Consider the following 23,614-nt stretch of genomic DNA (forward strand, 5'->3'; position numbering starts at 1 on the left):
AGGAGTTGAGAGGCAGAGTTGTCCTCCTGGCCGCCATTAAAGAATTCAATCCATGAACTGAAAAAAATGGAAATCTGCAGGACCCATGGATCAGGCAGAGAAAAGTAGCCGATGAGTAGTCTCGCTAATTTAGCATTTCATCCGTTTGAAGACTAGTTTTACTATGACGGAGCCCTGTGGTGGTTTTAGCGAAAATGAGGGCGGTGTAGCTAATTGTTTTATTTAGCTAGCAAGCTAGCGTTGGAGCTCTGGTATGTTAGCTTTTGTGCTAGTCGGCTAGGAGAGACCAGGGGGAGGGGAGAGTTCCTTTGCTTTGAAATTGTTTCAGATCAGCTAGCTGGTATTAGCATTAGCACACCAGGGACTAAGCTTTTGGGGTGAAGTTTTTTAGTTTTCGAGCTTGTATTTTTCTATTGCGTATCTAACTTTTCTGGGGTTGGGTTTTAGTTTGGTCAGGTCATGTTAACGTTGACTATTTAATGTTAAGGTAATGTAGCAGCAGGCTTGCGGCTAAGTAGTTCAGACAATACATTTCAAACAGGATTGATGAATCGAATAGCTACAAGCTTACAGTTGACGCTATCTGGCTGCCTGTCTAACGTTAGCTTAGCTACCGGGCTAGTGGTGTCTAGCGCTGGCTAGAAGTTGTCTGGTTGACTAGCGGTAGCTAGCTGTAGCTAGCAAGTTGGTCAGCGCTTTAACGGGATCATTAAAACTGAACCCCACTTCGCCAGCGAGTTAACTGGATCAGCTATTGCCCCCGATGGTGATTGAGACAATGGACTTTAACGTTACAACCACGCAGTGAAAGGATGAGTTCGTGCTTTGTACCAAACGGGGCCAGTTTGGAGGACTGCCACTCCAATCTCTTCTGCCTGGTAAGACTCTCTGCTCTTTTGCGCTAGCTAGCGTTAGCTGTGCTACTGAGAGGCCAGAAAGCCATTTTGGCTAATCAGGCAACAAGCTTTGTAACGTCAGTTGCAGACTGGCGTGTAGGCACCGGGCCTGCAACTCACAAGTCGTGATCTAACGCTAGCTAACTTTCATAATAGAGACAGCACATGCTGCAGAGGAACTATATTGAAGAGTTGCTCATGAAAATACAATGATAGCTAGCTGCTTTAAGCTGCATTGGTTACAGAAATGCTCAACTCGCATTAATGTTAGTTACATGATGGTAACAGGTAAAGCCGACAGGCGAATTATTGAAAACATGTCAAAAACAAATTAAAGTTGCCACTGCAATATTAAATGGTATGCACATCGATCAATAAGACACATAGTAACTGTTCTACATTAGACCAACTAATCTGATGGTGCGTAACTAGTAAATAACTGCTGAGTAAATTAATGCATGACAGTTATGTTTTCAAGCATGATTGTGGTGTCGCATGTACAAAGTATTGCAAAACTTTCCAAGATGTCAGCAGGGTTAGGGTGTTTAACTTTTTTCATTCAAAGTGATTTTCTGTATGACAGCAGTCTTCAGCTTCATATCACTGTGTGCAGGAAGAGAGAAACACACACACACACTCCGAGTTATGCAGTCAACAACAGATTACTGGCTTAATGCTGTGCAGCTATGTTGTGTGTTGATTCTTACATTTTTCCCTTTCTTTTTAGGCTGATTTGACCGGAATCAAATGGCGACGTTTTGTGTGGCAAGGACCCACGTCTTCGCCCATCCTTTTCCCTGTGACCGAAGAGGACCCTATCCTGTGTAGTTTCAGCCGATGCCTGGCGGCAGATGTGCTAAGTGTGTGGAGAAGGCACCCCACCCCGGGTCGCAGAGAGCTCTGGCTTTTCTGGTGGGGGGATGACCCCAGTTTTGCTGAGCTTATTCATAATGAGCTTTCAAGTAAGTGCTGAAGAACTTCTCCATATTGATCAGAATTGCTCACACTAAAATATATAATTTTATCCCCCAGACCCCAGTGTAAATAGCAAAAAATATCTGTACATCAAACGCTAAACTATGCCACACTGACCAGGTATTCTGTCTCAAGGAGGGTCAAGTGTTACCTGAAGACAGCACAGATTGGTTAGAGACAGAGAGGGCAAATAAACTGCAAATACATTTGGAAGGTTTAATTTGGAGATGGAAATTTATATTTAATCATTAAGTATGATCAAATATTTTTGTCCAGAAGAGCATCCAAAATAAATTCTATGAGTAGGCTTCACATGTATAACAAACTCAGAAATTTTCACTTTTAACTTTGTACGATCAAAATAGTAAATGTTCCGTCACGTAAGTCATTGATGTTAATGTGTGCGGGTTTTGTTTGTGATTAGATTTTCATTGAAGCATTGGATGAGACATTGTATGTATCTAGTAAAAGAAAATGCTTATCTTATCTTAACACTCAAGGGGCTGAATTATTTTATTTTGGATCATATTATTGGATAATAACAACCAGTACGATGAGTGTTGAAATCAAATGTCTTTCATCTGTCTAAATTGGTCACTTTAGGTATTACTAGGGCTGCTAGATTATAGAAAAAAATATAATCACGATTATTTTGGTCAGTATTGAAAACGCGATAAGTTAACACAATTACTCATTGACTTTTGAAAAGATGTTGAAACTATTGAACTTAAACAGTGGAAACAGTTAAATCAACTGTAAAAACACACACATACAACTTTGAAATTTGCCTCAATACTTATCCTATTTAAACTTAATTTTTTCTTTCAGAACACAAGAGAAAATAAGCGTTGACTTGCAAAACGTAATGAGCTAAATAATATTTTTTCTCGATTCTGTTTTTGTGATCATTGGAAGCCAAATTCATAATACCGATTTCCTTTTGATTAATTGCACAGCCCTAGCTATTACTATGGTCACTTGTTAAAAAAAAAACAAAAAAACAACACACATTACCATGACGCAGTTTTCTTTATCATGAAGGAGAGAAGTTTCTTTGATATCTTCTTAAATGTATCTGCCTTGTTTCAGGTGAGGAGGATGGGGAGTGGGAGAGTGGCCTGTCCTACGAGTGTCGAACGCTCCTGTTCAAAGCCATCCACAACCTGTTGGAGCGCTGTCTCATGAACCGTGGCTTTGTTCGCATCGGCAAGTGGTTTGTTAAGCCATACCAGAAGGAGGAGAAGACCATTAATAAAAGGTTTGTCCCGCTTCTTAACAGCAGACCGAAAACATTATGATGCGTTATCTTTTACCTCTGGCATTGTTAAGTTGCTATGTGAATGAACACACATAAATCCATAATTCATGAATTTTACATGTGCTGAACATTAGTCAGTATTTGGTATTGGAGGATTGGTCAAGAGTTGAGGCATGTGGGGCTTGGCTGTTATAGTTGTCTTTTTATGAAGAGGCGGATTTACTGTCAAGTGTGACATATTTGTTGGGAACAGTGATTGAAGCATGCCTGCAACATTGTATGCTTATTTAAGTGGTAAAGCAAAATGATTAGTGTTATACATGTGTGGAAAACCTCACTGGGCAGATGTCTTCATTGTTATGGAAGTCGTGCTTTAAACTTCCAGTAACAATTCCTGGCCTCTGACAGGGTTTAATTGTTAAAATTCCCATTAGGGATTCAACTGGAGAAATGGTGCTTGCCGCTGTATTGTTTTCAACTATGTTGGAATAAGTTTATTGCTGTTTTAAGGGAATGGAACATCATCTTTCTTAAAGAAAAATGGCTTGAACAAATACACACAGGCTTTCCGTAAGTAGTGTAACCATGACTCACTAGAGTGTTGACTGCTCTCTGATTGAATTCCTATACAGTTGTAACTCATATTACTGAAGCATTTACATCTAGTTTCATGTTGCTTGGAATCATCAAGGTCCTGCAATGTTTGGAGAAAGTTTTGATTCCCAGAATTCAGTCACAGTATGACAGGATTATTACAGTTCTCTAATTACATCATCAGTGTTACACATTTTCCACTTAGTTTCACATCAAGTAATAGTCATCCAGCATGTTGCATAATCTCTATTTCCGTTCGGACTTTTTAAGCTAATAGCAAGGTAACACTTGCGGAGTATGCTTTATGTCCACACCCCCACTTTTCCCAACTGTAAGGTAAAGCTGGTCTGTGTTGTTGTGGAAATATAAGCGGCACATAAATTACTGGTTCAGAGTGGGGTATTGGACAGCTGTAGTTCCTTGCCTCTTGCACATAAGGGTGGTGACATAGATTTAGAGTCCCCTTGCACTTGAACGAGGGGGCTGGTGTATCCTGGACTTCCCTGACAAGGTAATTTCAGCCTCTGCTTTTTAGCTGCGTTGATGCAAGCTGACTTGTGTTTGATGGACAGCCCTTTGGCTCAGTTCCCTGTGGCCGCTTTGTCAAAGAGTGCTTATATAAAAGAGTTGTTGGTATAGAACAGGAGGCGATTTTTTGCTTGCTGGTGTGTAGCTTCTGTTTCTACATAAAGATGTCTACGTACGTGTGTGTGTAGCAGCGCAGCACCTCTGACAGAAGAGTCTGGCAGTCTGGCTGTCGCCTGCCCTCTCTGGCTGGTGAACAGGGCAGTCTTTGGAAAATGCTGAGTGTGCACTGTGGTTTTACAGCAACCATGTCAACAAGTACTATTTTAGTGCATTTAGCCGCCTGGCCTTCCAGCAGTAGTTAGAAAATAAATATGAATATTGTTTTAACATTTCAGGACTATAATAATCTCCCATGTTTATTGTTGACTCATATTTAGCCTGTGCCTTGCAAGAAGGTTTGCTAAAGGTTGAAACTGTGTTTAAGCAGTGTGTTATGTGTGCACCATCTGACTGGACATATTATCAGGCCTTTGTGTTCTCTGCCCATTTGTGAATGTTAAAGCAACAGTTGTCACCTAAAAGCATGTTATGGATCATTGCCAAAACTGCAAGGAATTGTACTTGCATTGTCTCCACCCTTTCCTCTCCCTTGAGGCATTCCTTCACAATGAGTGAGGGAGAGTACATTGATCACTTCAATTGTCTGCAGGGCTTTACATTAGGTGTTGCATTAGATGCTGACTGCAAAGTGAAGCTTTAGTCAAGTGTTTTTTAAGTTAGTGGTTATGCTCGCCGACAAATCTCTCAACAGCTGAATGCTTTTTTTTTACTATCTTTGACTCACCCTGCAGCGAGCACCTGTCCTGCGCATTCACCTTCTTTGTACATGGCGACAGCAACGTGTGCACTAGTGTGGAGATCGCTCAACATCAACCTCTTCAGCGCCTGAACGAGGAGCATCTCAGCCTCGCCCAGCAGAGCTCCAGCCCCTTGCAAGGTAGGAACACACCAGCTGTGCACAATGGTAAAAAAAAGTTTTAGATGTCTTTTTAAATGCATTTTCCAATGGGTTTATTATTAATAATAATAATAGTGCTAATTGTCCAACAATGTGGAAATTTTGCCTTTGGCTTCACAGGTTGGTTACAACACATCATAGTATAGTCTAATGTAATTTTTTTTCTTAGTCCCCAAGTGCCCATACCATTTTGCTCATATTTAAAAGATCAAATACTTTCAACACAACATCTAATTAGTCTCTAACATATTCTTGATTGTATCATTTTAATCCAATTTCCTATTTAAATACCTTGCTTTAAAAAAAATATTATTTTTTGGCTGTAAAACTAAAACTGCAATCAAGAAAGTTTCCTAAATATTTAAACTGCTCTACTGCTACAACAGGCTGATCTTTATTCAAAACAGGTGACAAAGTTGTTGTATTGTGGTGACTCATAACAACTCCTTATTCTTGCTTTCATTAATAAAAAGGGCACTCTCTTTACCTCACTTAAGCACATATGGTGAAAATATGTAGACTGTCCCCTGTCTGCATAAGCTCATGATATCATCAGCATATTTATACAATTGGCAGGATAAATTAATAATTTGCATTTCATTAATGTATAGGGAGAACTAGATGGTAAGAGCACAGCGCCTTGGGGTGCTCCTGTATTCAGGGTAATTGTCAGAGGGAATATCACTGTGCCCCAGTCTTTGTGGTCAGTCGATAAGGAACTCTTTCATCAATACTACATAATACTACATACGTACATTTTGTGACTCCTGTCTGCCCTGCAGTCATCTTGAGCCCGTATGGCTTGAATGGGACCCTCACCGGTCAGGCTTTTAAGATGTCAGACCACCCTACTCAGAAGCTTATAGAAGAGTGGAGGCAATTCTATCCCATCAGCCCCAATCCTAAGGAGGTCCAGGAAGACAAGATGGAGGATACGGACTGGGAGGATGACTCCCTGGCAGCTGTGGAGGTCCTTGTTGGTAAGACATCCTAATGCTTGAATGAGGCGTTGAACTTCATGTTGCTGAATGTTCAAGGATAAGAGGTTAAGTGTTATGCTATGTTTGTCTCGGGTGGTACAGACAGAGTAGGAGAGTCAGGAAGATTTGAGAAACTTTCATGGGATTCGTTGACAAATAATATAATGTATCTTATAAGTACAAGTAGTGCTTTTTTTAATAATTGAAAAAAAAAAGATGGATTGGAGATGAACACACAGCTGCAACAGAGACCATAGGCGTTTGAAAAATGTAGGAAAGTCTCACTTTTGCTTCCTCCAGCTTTCCACGCCTGTTTGATACTTCTACCAACAATTACGGAAATTGCCCGGTGGGTTTAATCACAAGTGGTGAAAAGATATAATAAAATACAAAAGATTTAGCTGCAGCAATATTCTGTTTAAATGCTCAAGTAATTCTGTATATTGTAAATTCATTGTACATAATAAATATGACCATAAAGTAAAGCAAAACTCTTTGATGAGGAAAACGCATGTTGGAAACAATTATTTGGCCCATGAAAACCTTCCAGAGACTCTTGATTAAACTCAAATGAAGATGGTGACTTATCAATTAGCAGTGTGGTGCAACTCATTTCTGCATGCGGTTAGGAGTTTTTGAACTTAACAGTGTTTGTTTGGTTGCAGCGGGAGTGAGGATGGTTTACCCTTCCTGCCTGGTGCTTCTCCCCCTATCGGACCTCCCTCCTGTGGTCCCTCAGGGCTCAGTCAACACCTCAGGAAGCCTGTGTGGTGCTCAGCAGGGCCAGGCTGCTCACAGGGATCCTGCCATGTCCTCTGTCACTCTGACTCCTCCAACGTCACCAGAGGAGGCTCAGACTGGTAAGACTAGGAGGAGCATATTGACCATTATTAAACACATTGGTCAGCCTTTATTTCTGAGAGAGTGCATGCTAATGGTATTGGAATTTTTTTGTCTTACCTTTCGTTATAGATTATCAGCCTGCCCAGAGGTGGCTCAAGTTGTCCTCTGCCTCGGATGGCTACAGCTCTAACAACACTCTTCATGGGGGTAAAATCCCTCGCAGGCTGGCCAGCCAGATGGTGGAGTCTGTGTGGCAGGAGTGTAACATAAACCGTACAGGGAACAAGTATGTTTAGTGTCATCTCTTACGCAAAATTACCATTGTCAGTCAAAAAAGAGCCTCCATGGTGACTGATGAAATGTCAATGCTTTTCTTTTTATTAGGAGAAAGTTTACTATGTTGACCAATGGGACCTGTGAAGAGGAGTCGGACAAAACTGGACTTTGGGACTTTGTGGAGTGTACTCACAGGCCACATTGCACCTGCTCAAGGTATGTTGAACAGAATGCATTCACGAGTGACTCGTGATGTATGTCAACAATCAGAAGAAAGTATCTCAAAACCGTTATGTTTTTTTACACAGACATAAGAATCAGAAACAGCGATCCAGCAGCACCTCAGGACACCCGCTTTCATCAGGCCAGCCTGCCCAGCCGGCCCCCAAGCACAAGCTGGGCGAGAAGCTGGAAAAGGGGGAGAAGCAGCAGAAGAGGCCGCAGACGCCATTCCACCACCGCAACTCTGTGAGCGAAGAGCCGACCCTGGAACCACAGACCCAGAGGCTTTGTTTAAGATCACAGGAGGAGGGCTCGTATCCCAGCCTTCATCACGTGGACACAGTGTCCTCCAAAGCCCCTACGCTGCACACACACGGTCCCCCTGCAGACCTCGTCGGATCCCCGCCTCCCCCGCCACTCAGCCCACATCCCTGCGATCATGTAGAAGGTGACATGACTCCAAGTGGCATGAAGAACTCGTCCACGCCCATTCACCAACCGTTCTACCCGCCGTCAGTGGAGCCCTGTCTGATGCCACAGAAGGGCTCATCGGAGGGGGCTCAGCTGGAGAACATGCCTCTGCCCTTCCCCCCGGCCTACAGTGAAACCTTGGAACCCACCGTCTTTTTGGGTTCAGCCATCAACCCCAATGAAGACTCCACCCACAACCCTTGGAAGTATTTTAACCTGCCCAGGAAGAAGGCCTCTCACTTTTCGACGCCCCAGCTACCTGTGGATAAAATACGAGAGGATTCTGGGGGAGGCGGAGGAACAGAAAGTGTTGTGTCTGTCACTGAGTAAGTGTTTAATAAATAATCCTCAACTGCTAGAAAACAAATGTAGCTTTTCATTTCAACAGCATACCTGCATCTGTCTGAGCATCTCTTCACAATACCTTCTGTCTCAGGTTGATGTCGGGCTCCGCGTACCCCCTGAAGGTGTCCCAGGAGCTGATTAAGACTTATGCCCAGCGGAGAAACAGCCATCTTGCCTCTGCCGCAGGAGACGGAGAACACAGTGACGAGCCTGACCCCTACGCCTTCGTAGAGGGAGATGATGAGTTTAGCTTCACAGAGAAGAAGGACAAGTCTGGATCAGAGAGAGAGGGAAAGAAACACAAGGTGGGATGATATACCCAATTGAGAGCCCGGAGTAACGTGCGTGTGCGTGTGCGTGTGTGTCTGTGTGTGTGACAACGTAAGTTGAACCCTACTACTTTATTGACACTGACCAAGATGTGTTGGTTTATAGACAGCAATTAAGATGTGAGAAGTTTGGGTTCTTTTGTCAAATAAAAAAACAATTTGTGTAGGAAAATATTTTGTATTCCTTAAATGATTAAGGTACTGGAAAAAGTGTCATCATTTTGGTATCAGTACTGAAACTTGGGTATATGTCATGTCCTTCTAGTATTGACAGATTTCCAAACAATCCCCAGCTTTACCAGTATTCTTTTTTAGATTTATGTACTGTATATTTCTTTGAGCGATAACTCCAAATTCCTGGTTCAGATATAATACAATGCTCTAAATAATTAGAGCATTCTGTGCAGGTTTCCCTGATACATCTACTGTAAAGTGATGTAATGGTTGTCCTACAACATTACAATAACACCTGCAATCTGTTTCTTTTTTTGGCCCAGGTGGACGAAGGAGCTGGAACAGCAGACGGTGAGAATACTTTTTCTTGTTGGTTTGGTCGCTAGGTTTGACATTTAATTCAATTTAATGTTTGGAGTTTGGCGTCTTATCCAAGGTCTCCTCTCCAATTTATTTTGTGGTGCAGATGGTCAGGGTCCATCAGGCAGTAAACCTTTAGCCTCCACCAGCCTTATCCACGAGAACGACTTGGCTGTGTCCTACAGCGACCTGGATAAAATCTTCAATTCAGATGAAGATGAGCTAGCGGTAAGAGCATCATTATGGTGAAAGAAAATTGTTAGTTGCAAGTTTAACATCTTACTCTTCAGAGTTCTGATGCGCTTGAGTCGGGTCTGTAAGGCTTGTTGAAGACGTATTGAGTTCAGTTTTTCCCCGTCTGCACAGCCTGGATCCAAAAGAGCTGGAGCTGGAACAGAAGACAAGTTTGGCTGTAAAGACAATAAAGCAGCCACATTGGACCCCCTGTCCTCCATAAGTAAGGAGACTGCGCTTCAGTTAATCATTTTGGATTGTAATGTTTTTACCCATGTTTAAAGATGAATAATGTCTTTTCATTTTTTCCTCTAGGCTCAGCAGACCTGCACCAGATGTTTCCCACCCCGCCCTCCCTGGAGCAGCAGGGTTACTCCCCAATGAACTCCGGGAGCAAGGATAGCATGGAAGCAGGGACAGGCCTCACCCTGTTGGACGGCAGCCAGCTCAACAACCACTTCAAGATGGAGGTGGAGGAGGGACTCTGCAGCCCGAAGCCATCCAAAGTAAAGGTATGCCATTTCACACACCCGCCGACCATAAAGCAAGTGGGAAATGTAGCTACATCATTGTTCACCATTTTCAATTTCTTTGTTGTTTTTAGGACTTCTCCTTTGTATACAAGCCAGAGACGTGTCGGTTGTTAATCGGCTGTTCCATGTACGCACCCCTGAAGATGCTACCCAGCCAGTGTATGTTGCCTATCAAAGTGCCAGAAGACTGTGTGTACACGCCCAGCTGGACCATGGGCAAAATGGAACTGATACCCCCAGTAACGAATGTCAATCTCCTCACCAAAGACAGGTTGGTGAATTTAGTGTTAACAGTAGGTCAGTGAAAACTTGTTTGTGACAAATACAATTTATGTAAAAATCTAACAAACTCTGATTTAAATGTATATATTTTTTAAATCAAGCAGGGAAAAATACATAAAAAAATAGTTGCATTGATAATCAGATTCTCGACCGTAACAGCAACTAGCTTTTAAACTTCTGGCCTCATCCTATGATTTTATAGAACATTTAGTTCAGCCACAGATATTCATATGGCATTTGGTTTTAAATGCTACTGACATAACAGCTGCACATTGGATCATGCAGAATTACTTAATAACAGTTCAGTTTTCTTATATCATTTTAACCAACTAACAAAGTGATTTGCCATCAAAGTTTATTGTTGACAATCTAAAACTACTACTACTACTACAAGCTACTGTCTGATAGTATTGGATTGGTAATTTAATAAAGAAATTTTGTTTGTTAAAATTTAAAAAAACAGTTATTAGAACATTCAAGGAGAATTATTGTGTCTCCAGCCAAACTCAAGCCTAAAATGATAGTTGATGCTGAATACTTGTTGAAAATCTTTAAATCCAACAAAAAATAAAGAATAGAGTCTGGAAATGGCATTTATGATTTCTTTTTAAAGTAGAAAATATACTGGAAGAAAGATTAAAACTAAATTTGACTCCTTGTTTCTCTGTGTGTAACAGTAATGTCCCCAGTGTGGAGCAAGACTACAGCCAGACCTACACACCCTTCATGTCCAGCAGTGCCCCTCCCAGCAACAGCGGCACAGGCATCCTGCCATCCCCAGCTACACCACGGTTCTCTGTGCCCACGCCTCGCACGCCACGCACTCCACGGACTCCCCGCGGCCCATCGAGCGTCCAGGGCTCGCTTAAGTATGACAACTCTGACCTTTACTCCCCCGCCTCCACTGCGTCCACCTGCCGACCACTCAGCTCCGTTGAGCCGGCCACCGTACCTTCCATCCCCGAGGCTCACAGTCTCTACGTCACCCTCATACTCTCTGAGTCAGTCATGAACCTCTTCAAGGACTGCAACTTTGACAGTTGCTGCGTGTGCGTCTGCAACATGAACATCCGAGGAGCGGACGTAGGCGTGTACCTCAAGGACAACGGCGAGGCCCAGTACCCCTGCACTTGCGGCTTCAGCGCCGTCACCAATCGCCGCTTTGGCCAATTGGCCGGGCTGTTTCTGGAGGACGAGCTAGACGTGGTGGTACGGGGCTCGGACGCTAGTCGGGACACTGAGCGGTGTTTCGAAGAGCTGCGAGCTTCCACAACGCACAAGGCTGGCAGCCTGACAGAGAAACCTCCGGATGAGCTAATCCTGCTCCTGCAGGACCAGTGCACCAACCCTTTTGCCCCGATGGCGGGTGTGGAGTACCCCAAGCAGAGCTCTGCCCCCAGTTCATTTCTGAGGGTGGAAGAGAGAGACTGTTATAATGACTGCTACATGGCACTGGAGCATGGCAGGCAGTTCATGGACAATATGTCAGGAGGCAAAGTAGATGAAACACTAGTGAAAAGCACCTGTCTTCATCAGTGGCCAAAATGCAAATGTATGTATTTTTGTATCACCATTTCTTCTTAGTACAAGCTTATTTTTGCCCCTTTTTTTTTTTTTATTCCTAACTTTACACGTTAAAATAACTTTTTTTCTCTTTGCTGTTTTTCCTTTTTGTAGCAGCAGACATGAGCAAGCTATTCTCTCAGGATGTCCTGCGGGTGTTGTTGTCCCTCCAGCCTGTGCTGCAGGACACCATTCAGAAGAAGAGGAGTGTGCGCTCCTGGGGCGTTCAGGGACCGCTCACTTGGCAACAGTTCCACAAGATGGCTGGGAGGGGATCATATGGTACGTGAAAGGTGTTTTTGTACCTACTCGATCTTATCTCTTACACATTTAGAGATCTTTTTTGGAAATAGTGTGGTTGTTGAAAAAAAGATGAAACCTTTTCTTTGGACTACAGGTACAGATGAGTCTCCTGAGCCCCTGCCCATCCCCACTTTTTTGGTTGGGTATGAGTATGATTTTGTGGTGCTGTCACCTTTTGGGTTGCCCTACTGGGAGAAGCTTCTTTTGGATCCTTTTGGTTCCCAGAGAGATGTGGGATATGTTGTTATCTGCCCAGAAAATGAAGCTCTGCTCCGCGGGGCGAAGTCCTTCTTCAAAGATCTTAGTACTATATATGAGGTAAGCACCTGGCAGGATGAAACTCATTCTTCTTGTACTGACATGCCCCATGAAAACCTTATTCATGCTCTCATGAAGTGATTCACACTGTTTCATTTTTGCATTCACTCCCTTTTTGTCGACAGGCATGCCAGCTTGGGCAACACAGGCCCATCTGTAAGAGTCACCCAGAGGGCGTATTGAAAGTTGGCACCACAGAAGGCAAGAGCATGGCCGAGCAGCCCCTTAGTGACTGGTTCCTTAAGATGGCTGCCAGAGACGGAAACAATGAAGCCTTTAATAAGCTCAAACTCTTTGCTCAAGTGTGCCGCTATGATCTAGGTAACATCTTTACTCATTAATCTGTAAAACCCCAAATTAGGAAGCTAAGATGTTTTTAAAAGAATGACGGCTAATGGTTTTCTTTTTACCTTGTCACCTCTTTTAGCTCCATACCTGTCAGAGCAGTCTTTGGATAGCTCCCTATTGTCCCAGCGCAGCCCGGTTGTTGCCTCCTCCTCCTCCTTCCAGACCTCCAGCGCCTCCTCAGGACCCCAGAGCACCAACACTACCAGCACCAGCTCTGCCCAGCCGGCCCCGGTCAACAGCACCACTCCCTCTTCCTCCTCAGGCTCCCAAACTATTGCGGGAATGGCCCCAGCTAAGCCAAGCTCTTATTCACCGTTTGGTACAGCAGGCTTGCAGGGCGGCACGTCCCAGAATGGGCCCCAGTCAAACTCACAGGTTGCAGGGGGATTGGCAGAAAACGGACCCTCTGCCAATCAGCCTCAAGGGCCCACTGAGTCGCCAGAGAGGTAGGTTACCACAATGAGAGTCAATTAATAATCCAGACGGAGAGATTCAATTTTGTTGTTGCTGAAAAGTTGTTTTTTTTTTATACTTCTTACTTACAAAGCTGACACTCCCTCCCCCATGAGATGCATTCCGTTTATAGAAATGCTCTAATTTTTCTTATGAAACATTTCATATCTCAGTATCCACCATTAGTTGTTGTTAATAGTGTAGTCTAAAGGTGACCCCAAATAGTTGACTATTTAACAATTTGATCTATGGAGCCTGATTCTACCGTCAATCTCACTTTTCTGTGGAAAACTACTTTTGAGTAGTTGTGTCCAAAGCTTAGCCCCGCCCAAGACAATTCTGATTGGTTTAAAGAAATGCCAATAAACTAGAGCATGTTTTTCTCCCATCCCAGAATGCTGTTTGGACTAGCCAGACCATCCTCCGCAACGCGAGACTAACTGTCCCTTAACCCCCTCCTTTCGTTTCTTCTCTGTCTGTGGATTGTTACAAAAGAGGGAAAATAAAGTTAGGCCCAAAAGTTCTATGTACAACCATGAAAAGGAAGCAGGCTTACTAAGTAACGTGTTCTAACAGTCTCTTCCGCAGTGTCCACTCCGTTGACAGCGCTGCTCCTACACTCAAAACAAACAGCTGTCTGTTGGTCAGCATAGTATTTAGTCATTTAGCTTATTTGACAGTTTCTTTTTCTGTTTGTTAAAGTGTTTAGATTATATCCCCTGTGTTTTTTTAGGACTGATATCTTAATCATGATGTGCCTTTTTTTATTAACAGCACAATGGAAAGAGACAAAGTGGGGAAGCCGACTGACGGAGAATCCCACGCTGTGTCTTACCCCCCTGCCATTGTGGTGTATATCGTCGACCCCTTCAGCTACGAAGACGCCGTCAGAGAGGTCCACTCCAGCGCCTACACACTGGGCCTACTCCGCTGCTACATGGAGATGCTCCAGTTCCTGCCTGCATACATCAGAAACGCTGTCTCAGTACAGGTACAGGCCAACAGTACAATCCCAAAGTTTTGATGGTTTTATTTCTGTTTTAGTTGACTGAGTAAAGGTGTGGAATAGTGTTACTATATGGACACATTAAGATCATCACACAGTCAGTTGTCTCTGTCACAGGAGTCTGCTGATTATCTGTGATTGATGTCACCCTTAGTTTAACTAATTTGCTCCCATTCAGTTTAGTTTCAGCAGAGCAGGTTACCAGCAGGCACAACAGGAGGGGAGAAGCAGTAGGGGACTCATTAGCGGACATTAATTGAGGTGGCAACTGCCACACCTGTCATATAGCGTCTAATGTTGCATCACCGTGCCAGAGGGGATTTTGAAACACTAGAGGTGTGACTGTGCTAATACTTCTAGCATTACTTTTTAGTGCAGCAATGGTAGAATAGAGCCAATGATGTCCTTCTACTAGTTAGTTACTGTGTATTGCATTTTATTTAATACTGTCATAATATAATGCATCTTAAGTATTTGATTTTCACTAATTGTTGTTAAGTTAGTATGCACATGCCATGCGTTTAGTTATGTGTAAAGGGCATTTTACTCAATGAAAAATGACATGTACCTGCTTGGATGAAGCCGAATAATTTCATTGAATCTAGACAAACTGGAACACGTTATAAACTAAAACTATGTTTTCACAAACCAAAATGGCCAATTAAGCATTTTATTTAGTTTAGTATATAACTTTTTTTATTTCTCACTTTGCAGTAAGCAAGAACTGAGGTACCTTATTTGATGCAAGCCAGAGTTTTCCATCAGCTTTTCAAAAGCAAACTAACCAAAATTACTGAAAACTAAAAGTTAGCAAAGAGCTACAAGTGATGTTTACATCGAGAATGCCTGAATGAAAACGGCACATACTCAACTCTTTCTGAAGCACCACTGTTGCTTTTTTTTCTTCTTGTCAGATTGTTCCCTGCCAGTATCTGCTGCAGCCGGTGCGCAGTGGAGAGCGTCACCTCTACGGCCAGCACCTTAAGTCGCTGGCCTTCTCAGTGTTCACTCAGTGTCGTCGGCCTCTGCCCAACTCCACTAACTTCAAGGCTCTGACGGGCTTTGGCCCTGGTCTTGCCATCGACATGGCACTCAAGAACCCAGAGGTAACAATCACTCTGGCTGCACATCTGACACTGGTGTGATTGCTGGGGAAGGAAGTCAGAAACACAAGTCTGGCATTGGGCTGTGGTGTACTCTGTTGTTTCTCTTTTAATCTAACAAGTTTTCCTTCTGCGCAGAGGCCCGAGTGTTTGCGTCTGTATACACCGCCCTTCATTTTGGCTCCTGTGAAAGACAAGCAGACCGAGCTCGGGGAGACGTTTGGCGAGGCCTCCCAGAAGTACAATGTCCTGTTTGTTGGCTACTGTCTGTCCCATGACCAGCGCTGGCTGCTGGCCTCCTGCACTGACCAACATGGAGAACTGCTGGAGACCTGCATCATTAGTATTGATGTACCCAATCGGTATGTGCAATCGTAAACAGAAAAAAAAAAAAAAAAAAAACATGCCTCATTTCAACAGGGTTGCTAGTTCAGTTATGGATAAAGTTGCGTCTGTATTTAAAGTAGTAATGTGGTGTGTCTGTTACAGGGCTCGCAGGAAAAAGGGCTCAGCCAGGCGAGTGGGCTTGCAAAAGCTTTGGGAGTGGTGTCTCGGCCTGGTGCAGGTGACATCGCTGCCGTGGAGGGTGGTCATTGGACGGCTGGGTAGAATGGGCCACGGCGAGCTGAGAGGTACACAAACACACACAAACACCCGCAATTTTTGTAGAAGGTGTTATGCGGCTTGTATTCCTACATGAACACACAATAATGAGCTCTTATCTCATCCTCGTTAAGACTGGAGTATTCTGCTGAGCAGGAGGAACTTGCAGTCTCTTAGTAAACGTTTAAAGGAGACGTGTAGGCTGTGTGGCATCTCTGCTGCTGACACTCCCAGCATCCTTAGCGCCTGTCTGGTTGCCATGGAGCCCCAGGGTTCCTTTGTCATCATGCCAGGTAAAAGAAAAGAGAAACACATTAATTTAGACTTTGTAACAGAGAGCCCAAATACGTTTGAGTTCTCACGCTGACTCTAAATCTGATTGTCTCGTCTCTACAGATTCTGTGTCAACAGGTTCAGTGTTTGGCCGAAGCACCACACTCAACATGCAGACATCGCAGCTGAGCACACCTCAGGACACATCCTGCACACACATCCTTGTGTTTCCCACCTCAGCCATGGTGCAGGTCAACACTAACGCTCCAGAGCCCATTGACATCAACTTCAATCCCATAAATCCCGGTACGTTCTGCAGCTGACAAGGCCTCGAAACAAATGCATCACTTCAACATCATCTTGCTTGTCATCAAGAGATGCTGATTCCTGAATGTTGCAAATAGTATTCTTAACTCTGGGTATGTTTGTTTTTTTTTGCTCTGCAGATGGATCTGATGGAATGGGCATCTTTGACCTGTTTGACAACGACATGGTGGATCCAGACCTCATCAACATCTTACCCAACTCCCCCACAACCTCGCCTGTTCACTCCCCTGGCTCCCACTACCACCAGGGAGGAGATGGGAACAAGGTCTGTCGCCTTTTTTGTAACTAAATGATGAAACAAAAGTTAATTTTAAATGTTTATTGCACACCAGAAAGATAATTTACCTGCATGCCTGCTATGAAGAACCAAGGCAGTTTGTTTTGTCCAAGTTTCATCTTTTCTCTGTTTGTTTGTTTTTACCCTCAAATTTATAAGAGTACAATTTAGTGTCCATTGTCTCTTCATTCTTGCATCATCTACTGAGCCAAGGGAATTTTAAAATGTTTTACGTGTTACCTGTAGATGAAGCCTGAAGTTTATAAACAGGGCATAAACAACATGAAATACACTTACTGGCTTATGTTGTAGAAAACGAGTCTTGCTCAGTTGATTCATTTCATCAACGTTGTCTCGCAGGGCCAGAGTGCCGACCGTATGGAGTCCCATGAGGAGGCCCTGAACATCTTGCAGCAGCCGATGGCGCTGGGCTACTTTGTCTCCACAGCCAAGGCTGGACCACTGCCTGACTGGTTCTGGTCTGCCTGCCCTCAAGCCCAGAACCAGTGCCCACTCTTCCTCAAGGTACATTAGCACTAGAACATTGGAGTCAGTCACATTAAAGTAGGGCTACAACTAACGCTTTATTTATCGGCTGGTTATACAGAATAATGCCCATTACACTTAACCAAATTTAAATGTGACATCTAAAAATGTCCAAAATTTTAAGATATTTTCACTTTCCAAACAGGACCCAGATAATCGTTGGTATTTTTGCATGACTACATGATTTATCTAACTTTGTAACTCTAACTCTGAATCACCAACAAGCACATATGAATCTAAAGACTTGGATTCCATTTGTGTCTCCATCTATTTATTTATTTTCAGGCCTCTCTGCACCTGCACGTGTCTTCTGTCCAATCAGATGAGCTCCTGCACAGTAAACACTCCCACCCACTGGACTCCAACCACACCTCTGATGTGCTCAGGTAAGCTATCCATCAGAAGAGTCTGTACAAGTGAAGAACTGCAGGTTAAAATAAAAAGAGTGGTGTGGGACATGAATTAACAGCTGTTTCTGCCCTCTACTTAATAGATTTGTTCTAGAGCAATACAACGCCCTCTCCTGGCTGACATGTGACCCTGCGACCCAGGACCGACGCTCCTGTCTGCCTGTTCACTTTGTGGTGCTCACCCAGATGTACAACTTTATCATGAACATGCTCTGAACTCTAATAGGATCAAACTGCTGAGATTTGATTGGATGGCTCGCTCAGGCGTATCGTGGAGTAACAACGAAGGATCCCCGACACTCAAAGGACCTCACACTCCATCAGGGCAAATGTGGAGGAAGCATCTTTCCTCTTCCTCCTCCCTGGTGTATCTCACACAACACTGACTGACTACAAGTTTCCAATCAATCAATCAGATGCCAAGAATCCATTTTCGCATTTTGGAAGATCAAGGGACGTTTCATAAAGGAGAATAAATTCTTTTTAATGACTGTAGATTGCAATCTATGAAATTTTATCCTAATGAAATGCCTGCATATATTATTTATTGTAAGTTTTTAAATGTGGAATTTTTAATGCTTAATATCTTTTATATATTACAAATCCTAGAGGGTGTGTACATCTCACTGTAAAGGAATTGGTTTAAAAAGTGTAATTTTCTCAATTACAACACGGAAAAACCTGTTCAAGGAATTTGCTGTAGATTGCTTTTAGAATATTATTTTTACAAAGGGTACAGACCTTTTTATTGCCATGCTGTAAAAATGAAGTAAAAGCTGGCCTGGGCATTTGAGTCCCACCCAATGAGTGGAGGAGACTTACCTCTCTGTCTGCTTTGGCTCCAGAGTCTCTCGCACAGTAACTCAATGAGCTCTGAAGAGGAATTAAAAAGGTACATTGTCAGATTATATATTTTATATAACAGATTTAGGTAATTGCGTGTGTATATGTGTACATATAATTGTGTGCCGCTACTGATGGTGCAGCTTCTGTTTTAGGAATAAAGTGCGTCTACCTTACCCTCTTTGTTCTTGATGACTAGTTTTTAACATGTTTGTCACAGCTTTGGAGATATATATATATATATATAGATATATAGAGATATATATATATATATATATAGATATATAGAGATATATATATAGATATATATATAAAAAATAAGAGATGAAGTTTTGTGGCTCAAGCTCCAAAAACTCAAAATCCCACACCTTCAATAATCTTCCTTGCCTGGTGCACCAATTCTGTACTACAAACTAACTATATGGATAATGTACTCTCTACTGATAATCAGTGTTGGAAGAGATATTTGGATCATTTCGGGATACACGCGGTAATCAAAAGTGGGATGAATACATTTTAAAACCCTTTCCATAGACCTCACCTCCATTTCCAGTTCTAACTGATTACTTTAGCAACACATTAACTAAAGAGATGACAACTGAACCGTCTTAGTTTGGGATAACTCTGGACCACCGTATCAAACTCAATAAATCGTCCTTTTCCGTTTCTTTGTCCTCCAGAGGCAACACACTGTGATTAGTGTGTGAAAGAGAAGGATACTTCTCTGTATTAGAATCAACAGAACACTCAGGTGATCCTCTTGCTTCGTCATTCAAGGATGAGAGCAACTCCGCCTGTGCTAAGTATGAGGAACGTGGCTGCTCGAGGGACAATTCCTCTGGCAGTAACTGCTTCTGGCACCTTCTGTGTGCTGGCTTCCCTTGTGTGGAATCTCCCGCACCTTGTGGCATAGATCCCTTCTGGCTTCCCTTCCCTCTTTAGGGTGGTTAGCAGCACATGGACCTCTCCATCTATATAAGAAATAAAGACACACAAAAACAAACTCTTTTCACTTTAGGTATATATATAGAATTCTAGGGTTACTACATAGTAGTTCATGGATTTCTCTATCCATATCAGGATTGCTCTGTGAGGTGTCAGCGATAGGCTTGCACCTGGGGATATGTGTGTGTGTGTCTATCACATCTATCACAGCGGTGAATTGTATTTATTTGTAAATGGAAAAGTATTGTACATCCATACTACATTTTTTGTGTGCATATTGACTTTTTTCAGTACATCTCATTTGCAATATACATTGCAAACACTTAACTCTTACCGGCACATACTTTGGGCGCATTCATTTCATGCCTTTCAAGTGTCATGACCCAGGCTTTCTGCTAAACATTTTTAGTCTCCAAGTAAAGAATTACTTAACCCTCGTGTTGTCGTCTTGTCAAATTTGAAAAACACTTTTTAACAAAATGTTTTGTCTCTTTTTTTAAACACTTTTCACGATTGTTTTTCAATGTTTGTCACTTTTTTTTTTTTACATTTAACACTACGTAACACTGACTTATTAACACTAGTTTTACAGTTATATTTGGAATGTATGGTCAATAAACCTCATTCATAGGAAATTTTACCTTATGTTTGAGTTAAACAAACAGATATTAGAAATTATTTAGACTAAAATTAAAGTAATGAATGTTGATGATAATCGCAGACTGGAATATGTCAACTTTTACTCAATACTATTTTGAAACCACTTCAATTTTTTTCTTCAAATGCTATAAAATTGAATAGGACGCCCCAAAATTGATGAAAGTAGAGATTTGTACTTGCCAAAGACCGTTGTGCGGAATCAATCATTTTATTTTGGGGAATTACAGTTGGATATTAGACCAGAGGTAAACATGAGGTTTAAAATATGTAGGATAATTTAAGTAATTCTCTCAGGGTCCATCTGGGAAAAACGTCCTCCCAGAATGCAGTGCTCCCCTTGCAGTAAATTGACTTTCACATGTACAATCAGTGATGTTCCCCTTTTACCCTGGCAGATTCTTAAGCTCAGCGTAGTGACAGAACATGTTCTATGCTGAATTATACAGATGTATTACATTTTATATTTGAAATATGGATAAAGACATAAAGCGATCATGCTATGGAAGGGATCCATTTTCAATTCAGCACAACAATAAGCAGAAACATATGCCAGACTCTGAAAAAAGAATCCTCCTCTTAAAACTTACTATAGAGACTTACAAGGAATAATGGTTTTAAAATGGTTGAATCTGTCAACCAATGATGGTTGAGTAAACACTGGGCGGTCCTGTCTTGGCATCCGCTTCTTCAGAAGCCACTTACCACTTCACATTTGCAAGATCATACTACGGATACAGTATTATTATTATTATACAACATTTAAAAAATGAGTATACCCAAAATGAGTCTACATTAACTTATTGTTGAAGAAACTGTTTTTTATAAGTCTTAGCACATAAGTGGATTGTGGGTTTTAGGGGGTAATGGGTCGTGGACGGGTGAACACTGTTCCTGCCCATACTAACAGGATTTGGATGGTTAGTGAGAATGGAATTAGCTAATCAAGAAGAACATGTCCTCATCCAATTACCGTCTTATATTCTGCTTAATGGGATCCAATTGAAGGGTAGCCCAATTCGTCTGGGGTGATTCAGGACAATGAGCTTAAGCCAGATCGAGAACTCAAAGAATCTGTTTTAAAGCATTTAATCAAGAAAGCCAAACATTTAAGCTATAGTAGTTGATATGTTTGAAAGCAGCAAGCTGATTTTAGTAGTAGAAAAGTAAAATGTTAGTGGAATAAGTTCCTTAAATGGCCAAATAAACTGTTTAAGCTGGAATTAAACTAAAGGTAACCCCTAAATGGTGTTGATGCTCAACATTAATTGCATCTTTCTGCATTTATATCATGTAAAACCATGTGAAACACAAACAAACTTTGATTGTGTAAACTAAATTTCCCCAAGGTACATCAAAGCAATTCTAGCCACCCATCTATCCAGTCCACCTTTACATTTCTTTCTCTGAAGGGTTATAAGTATACCTTTTGGTGGCTGCAGAATGTAACTCCTTCCAAAAAACACTGGGTTCATTTGTATCTGGAGATCTTGCTGAAATTGTTAAAATGTAAGAGGTGATGAAGAGACTGAGGGACATGTGGTACACGTTTGTGGTGTTTAGTATTGTGAACAATAATTATTATTGATGGAGCTTAAACTTCAATACAACCCCCTCCCTTCATATGGAAATTGTTGTCACCTCCTTCAAAGGTTCTGGCTTCTCACGAGGAGAACACCATTTCCCTGAGGATGGTCTAGTAGCGAAACATTGCCCATGATGACACTTAAAGGAACACGCCACCGTTTGTTAAAACAGGGCTTAACAAAAAAAACAACAACCTAATGACTTTTTGTGGCCTGTGTATTCACAACAAGTATAAATAGCAATGCAGATTAAGACTAGACGATTTCCTAGCCAGATATTGATTTGGGACTATATTGAGTGGAAGCACAGCCCACAGTCCCAAGTCAATATCTGTTTAAGAAACCGTCTGGTCTTAATCTGCATGGCTATTTGTACATGTTGTAAAATACGCAGGACACAAGAAGTAATTAGGTTTTTTGTTTTGTTTTGCTCACTTTTACTTACAACATGCTAACGGGCAACATGGGATTCCATTCATTACGCTAAGCTAACTAGCAGCAACACTGCCGGTGTTGCACTGGACTAACAGAATGCATGCACTGAGACAAAAAATGCCTTGGCCTGCCTGTCTACGGCTATGGGAGACCGTGATAAGCCCTAACGGTTCCTTTTAATATATTTTTTGCAAGTTAGACAGTGTGCGGGAGTTTTTCTTTGCAACTTTTGAACTGCTTGTCCCCCTTCAAAGCACCTGTCTCACGTTGTTGACGTGCAAAGTATTTGTAATTCAGAGGTCAAATAACCTAAACAAATATTAAAGGTGTACTGTGAGTTCCTGCATGGTTTCAGCACAATATCATTTTTGTCTCAAGTCGTGGGCATCACTCCTTGATCCGCTAGCTGCCTGCCCCCTGAATACACTGTGAAAAAGGAGACAACACAGGGGTTATAACTAGGGGCACAGCCAAACCAAACACAACCAAAACACAACAAACAATGTTCCAGCCAATCATCGACAAGACCGTTGGGGGAGGGTTAGTGAAACACTTGTCGGTGATTGGCTGGAGTGGTTTGTTGTATTTTGGTGCCTATTCTCTAACCCTAGTGTTTGCTTGATGTTTACGACCCCTGTGTGACCCCCTGGGGGGGGCAGCTAGCAGATCAAGGAGACATGGTTTTGTGCTGAAACCATGCAGGACCTCATAGTGCAACTTTGAAATCCCGTCATCTTTAAAAAAAAAAAAAAAAAAGTCTCCATTTGAAAGCCGCTCCAGCTGTCTTTCTCTAAACTGAATCAGAAGGGTTTAGGGGTTGATGGGATTAGATTAAGCCATTAGGAGTAGTTAATGGTCTTTCCTGGTGTTGGTAAGTAACACTGACTAACTGACCAAGGGGCAGCAAACAGCTGACACTAGCTCACTTGGTACAGTTAGGTCCTGCTGAACTGAAGTCAGTGTTCAGGGTCTGCTGAGAGATGACGAACAGGATGCATTCTCCTATTATTGTGGCTGATATTTTAATATAGTGAAAGGACATATTTTTAAGTCTTAAGGATAAACAGGCTGAAGGAGCTGGTTGTTATTCACCGGAAAATAACCCTCAAATATCAGAAAATCAAGATTTTTACATTCACTTTGCTTCATCACACAGGTAAGAAACATATTTAGAATATACATCATATGCGTTTCATTTGGCAAAGATTAATAACTTAACAGCTATGACTAAACAGGTCAAATGGCTTGCTTAAATTAAACTAGATCACTTCCTACCTTCTTTCAAATGCTTAAAAGGTTG

General features: G+C 42.2%; 2 protein-coding genes across 3 annotated transcripts in view; both read left to right on the forward strand.

The window, feature by feature from the left end:
- Nucleotides 1–18,867, forward strand: LOC117938474 (mediator of RNA polymerase II transcription subunit 13-like). Its single transcript, XM_034863107.1, has 30 exons — nucleotides 1–878; nucleotides 1,624–1,858; nucleotides 2,961–3,129; nucleotides 5,103–5,248; nucleotides 6,052–6,249; nucleotides 6,915–7,109; nucleotides 7,222–7,378; nucleotides 7,477–7,584; nucleotides 7,677–8,387; nucleotides 8,498–8,711; nucleotides 9,233–9,260; nucleotides 9,376–9,497; nucleotides 9,636–9,726; nucleotides 9,819–10,015; nucleotides 10,108–10,307; nucleotides 10,996–11,870; nucleotides 11,996–12,163; nucleotides 12,279–12,502; nucleotides 12,628–12,823; nucleotides 12,930–13,296; nucleotides 14,078–14,294; nucleotides 15,224–15,415; nucleotides 15,551–15,774; nucleotides 15,902–16,044; nucleotides 16,150–16,308; nucleotides 16,412–16,594; nucleotides 16,735–16,880; nucleotides 17,253–17,417; nucleotides 17,724–17,824; nucleotides 17,932–18,867. Exons 1-30 carry the CDS (start codon nucleotides 813–815, stop codon nucleotides 18,062–18,064), a joined length of 6,330 nt encoding a protein of 2,109 aa, XP_034718998.1. The 5' UTR covers nucleotides 1–812; the 3' UTR covers nucleotides 18,065–18,867.
- LOC117938493 overlaps nucleotides 4,473–23,614 on the forward strand; it is a 24,262-nt gene continuing 5,120 nt past the window's right edge. The window contains exons 1-2 of one of the 2 annotated variants that reach the window (XM_034863147.1): nucleotides 4,473–4,479; nucleotides 23,373–23,470. The gene's annotated coding sequence lies outside the window, so the exon portion shown is untranslated. Of the gene's footprint in view, nucleotides 4,480–23,205; nucleotides 23,471–23,614 lie in introns of those variants that run through there. The other variant, XM_034863139.1, reaches the window with a different exon arrangement.

This window comes from Etheostoma cragini, chromosome 3 (genome assembly GCF_013103735.1).
Source record: "Etheostoma cragini isolate CJK2018 chromosome 3, CSU_Ecrag_1.0, whole genome shotgun sequence".
NCBI lineage: Eukaryota > Metazoa > Chordata > Actinopteri > Perciformes > Percidae > Etheostoma > Etheostoma cragini.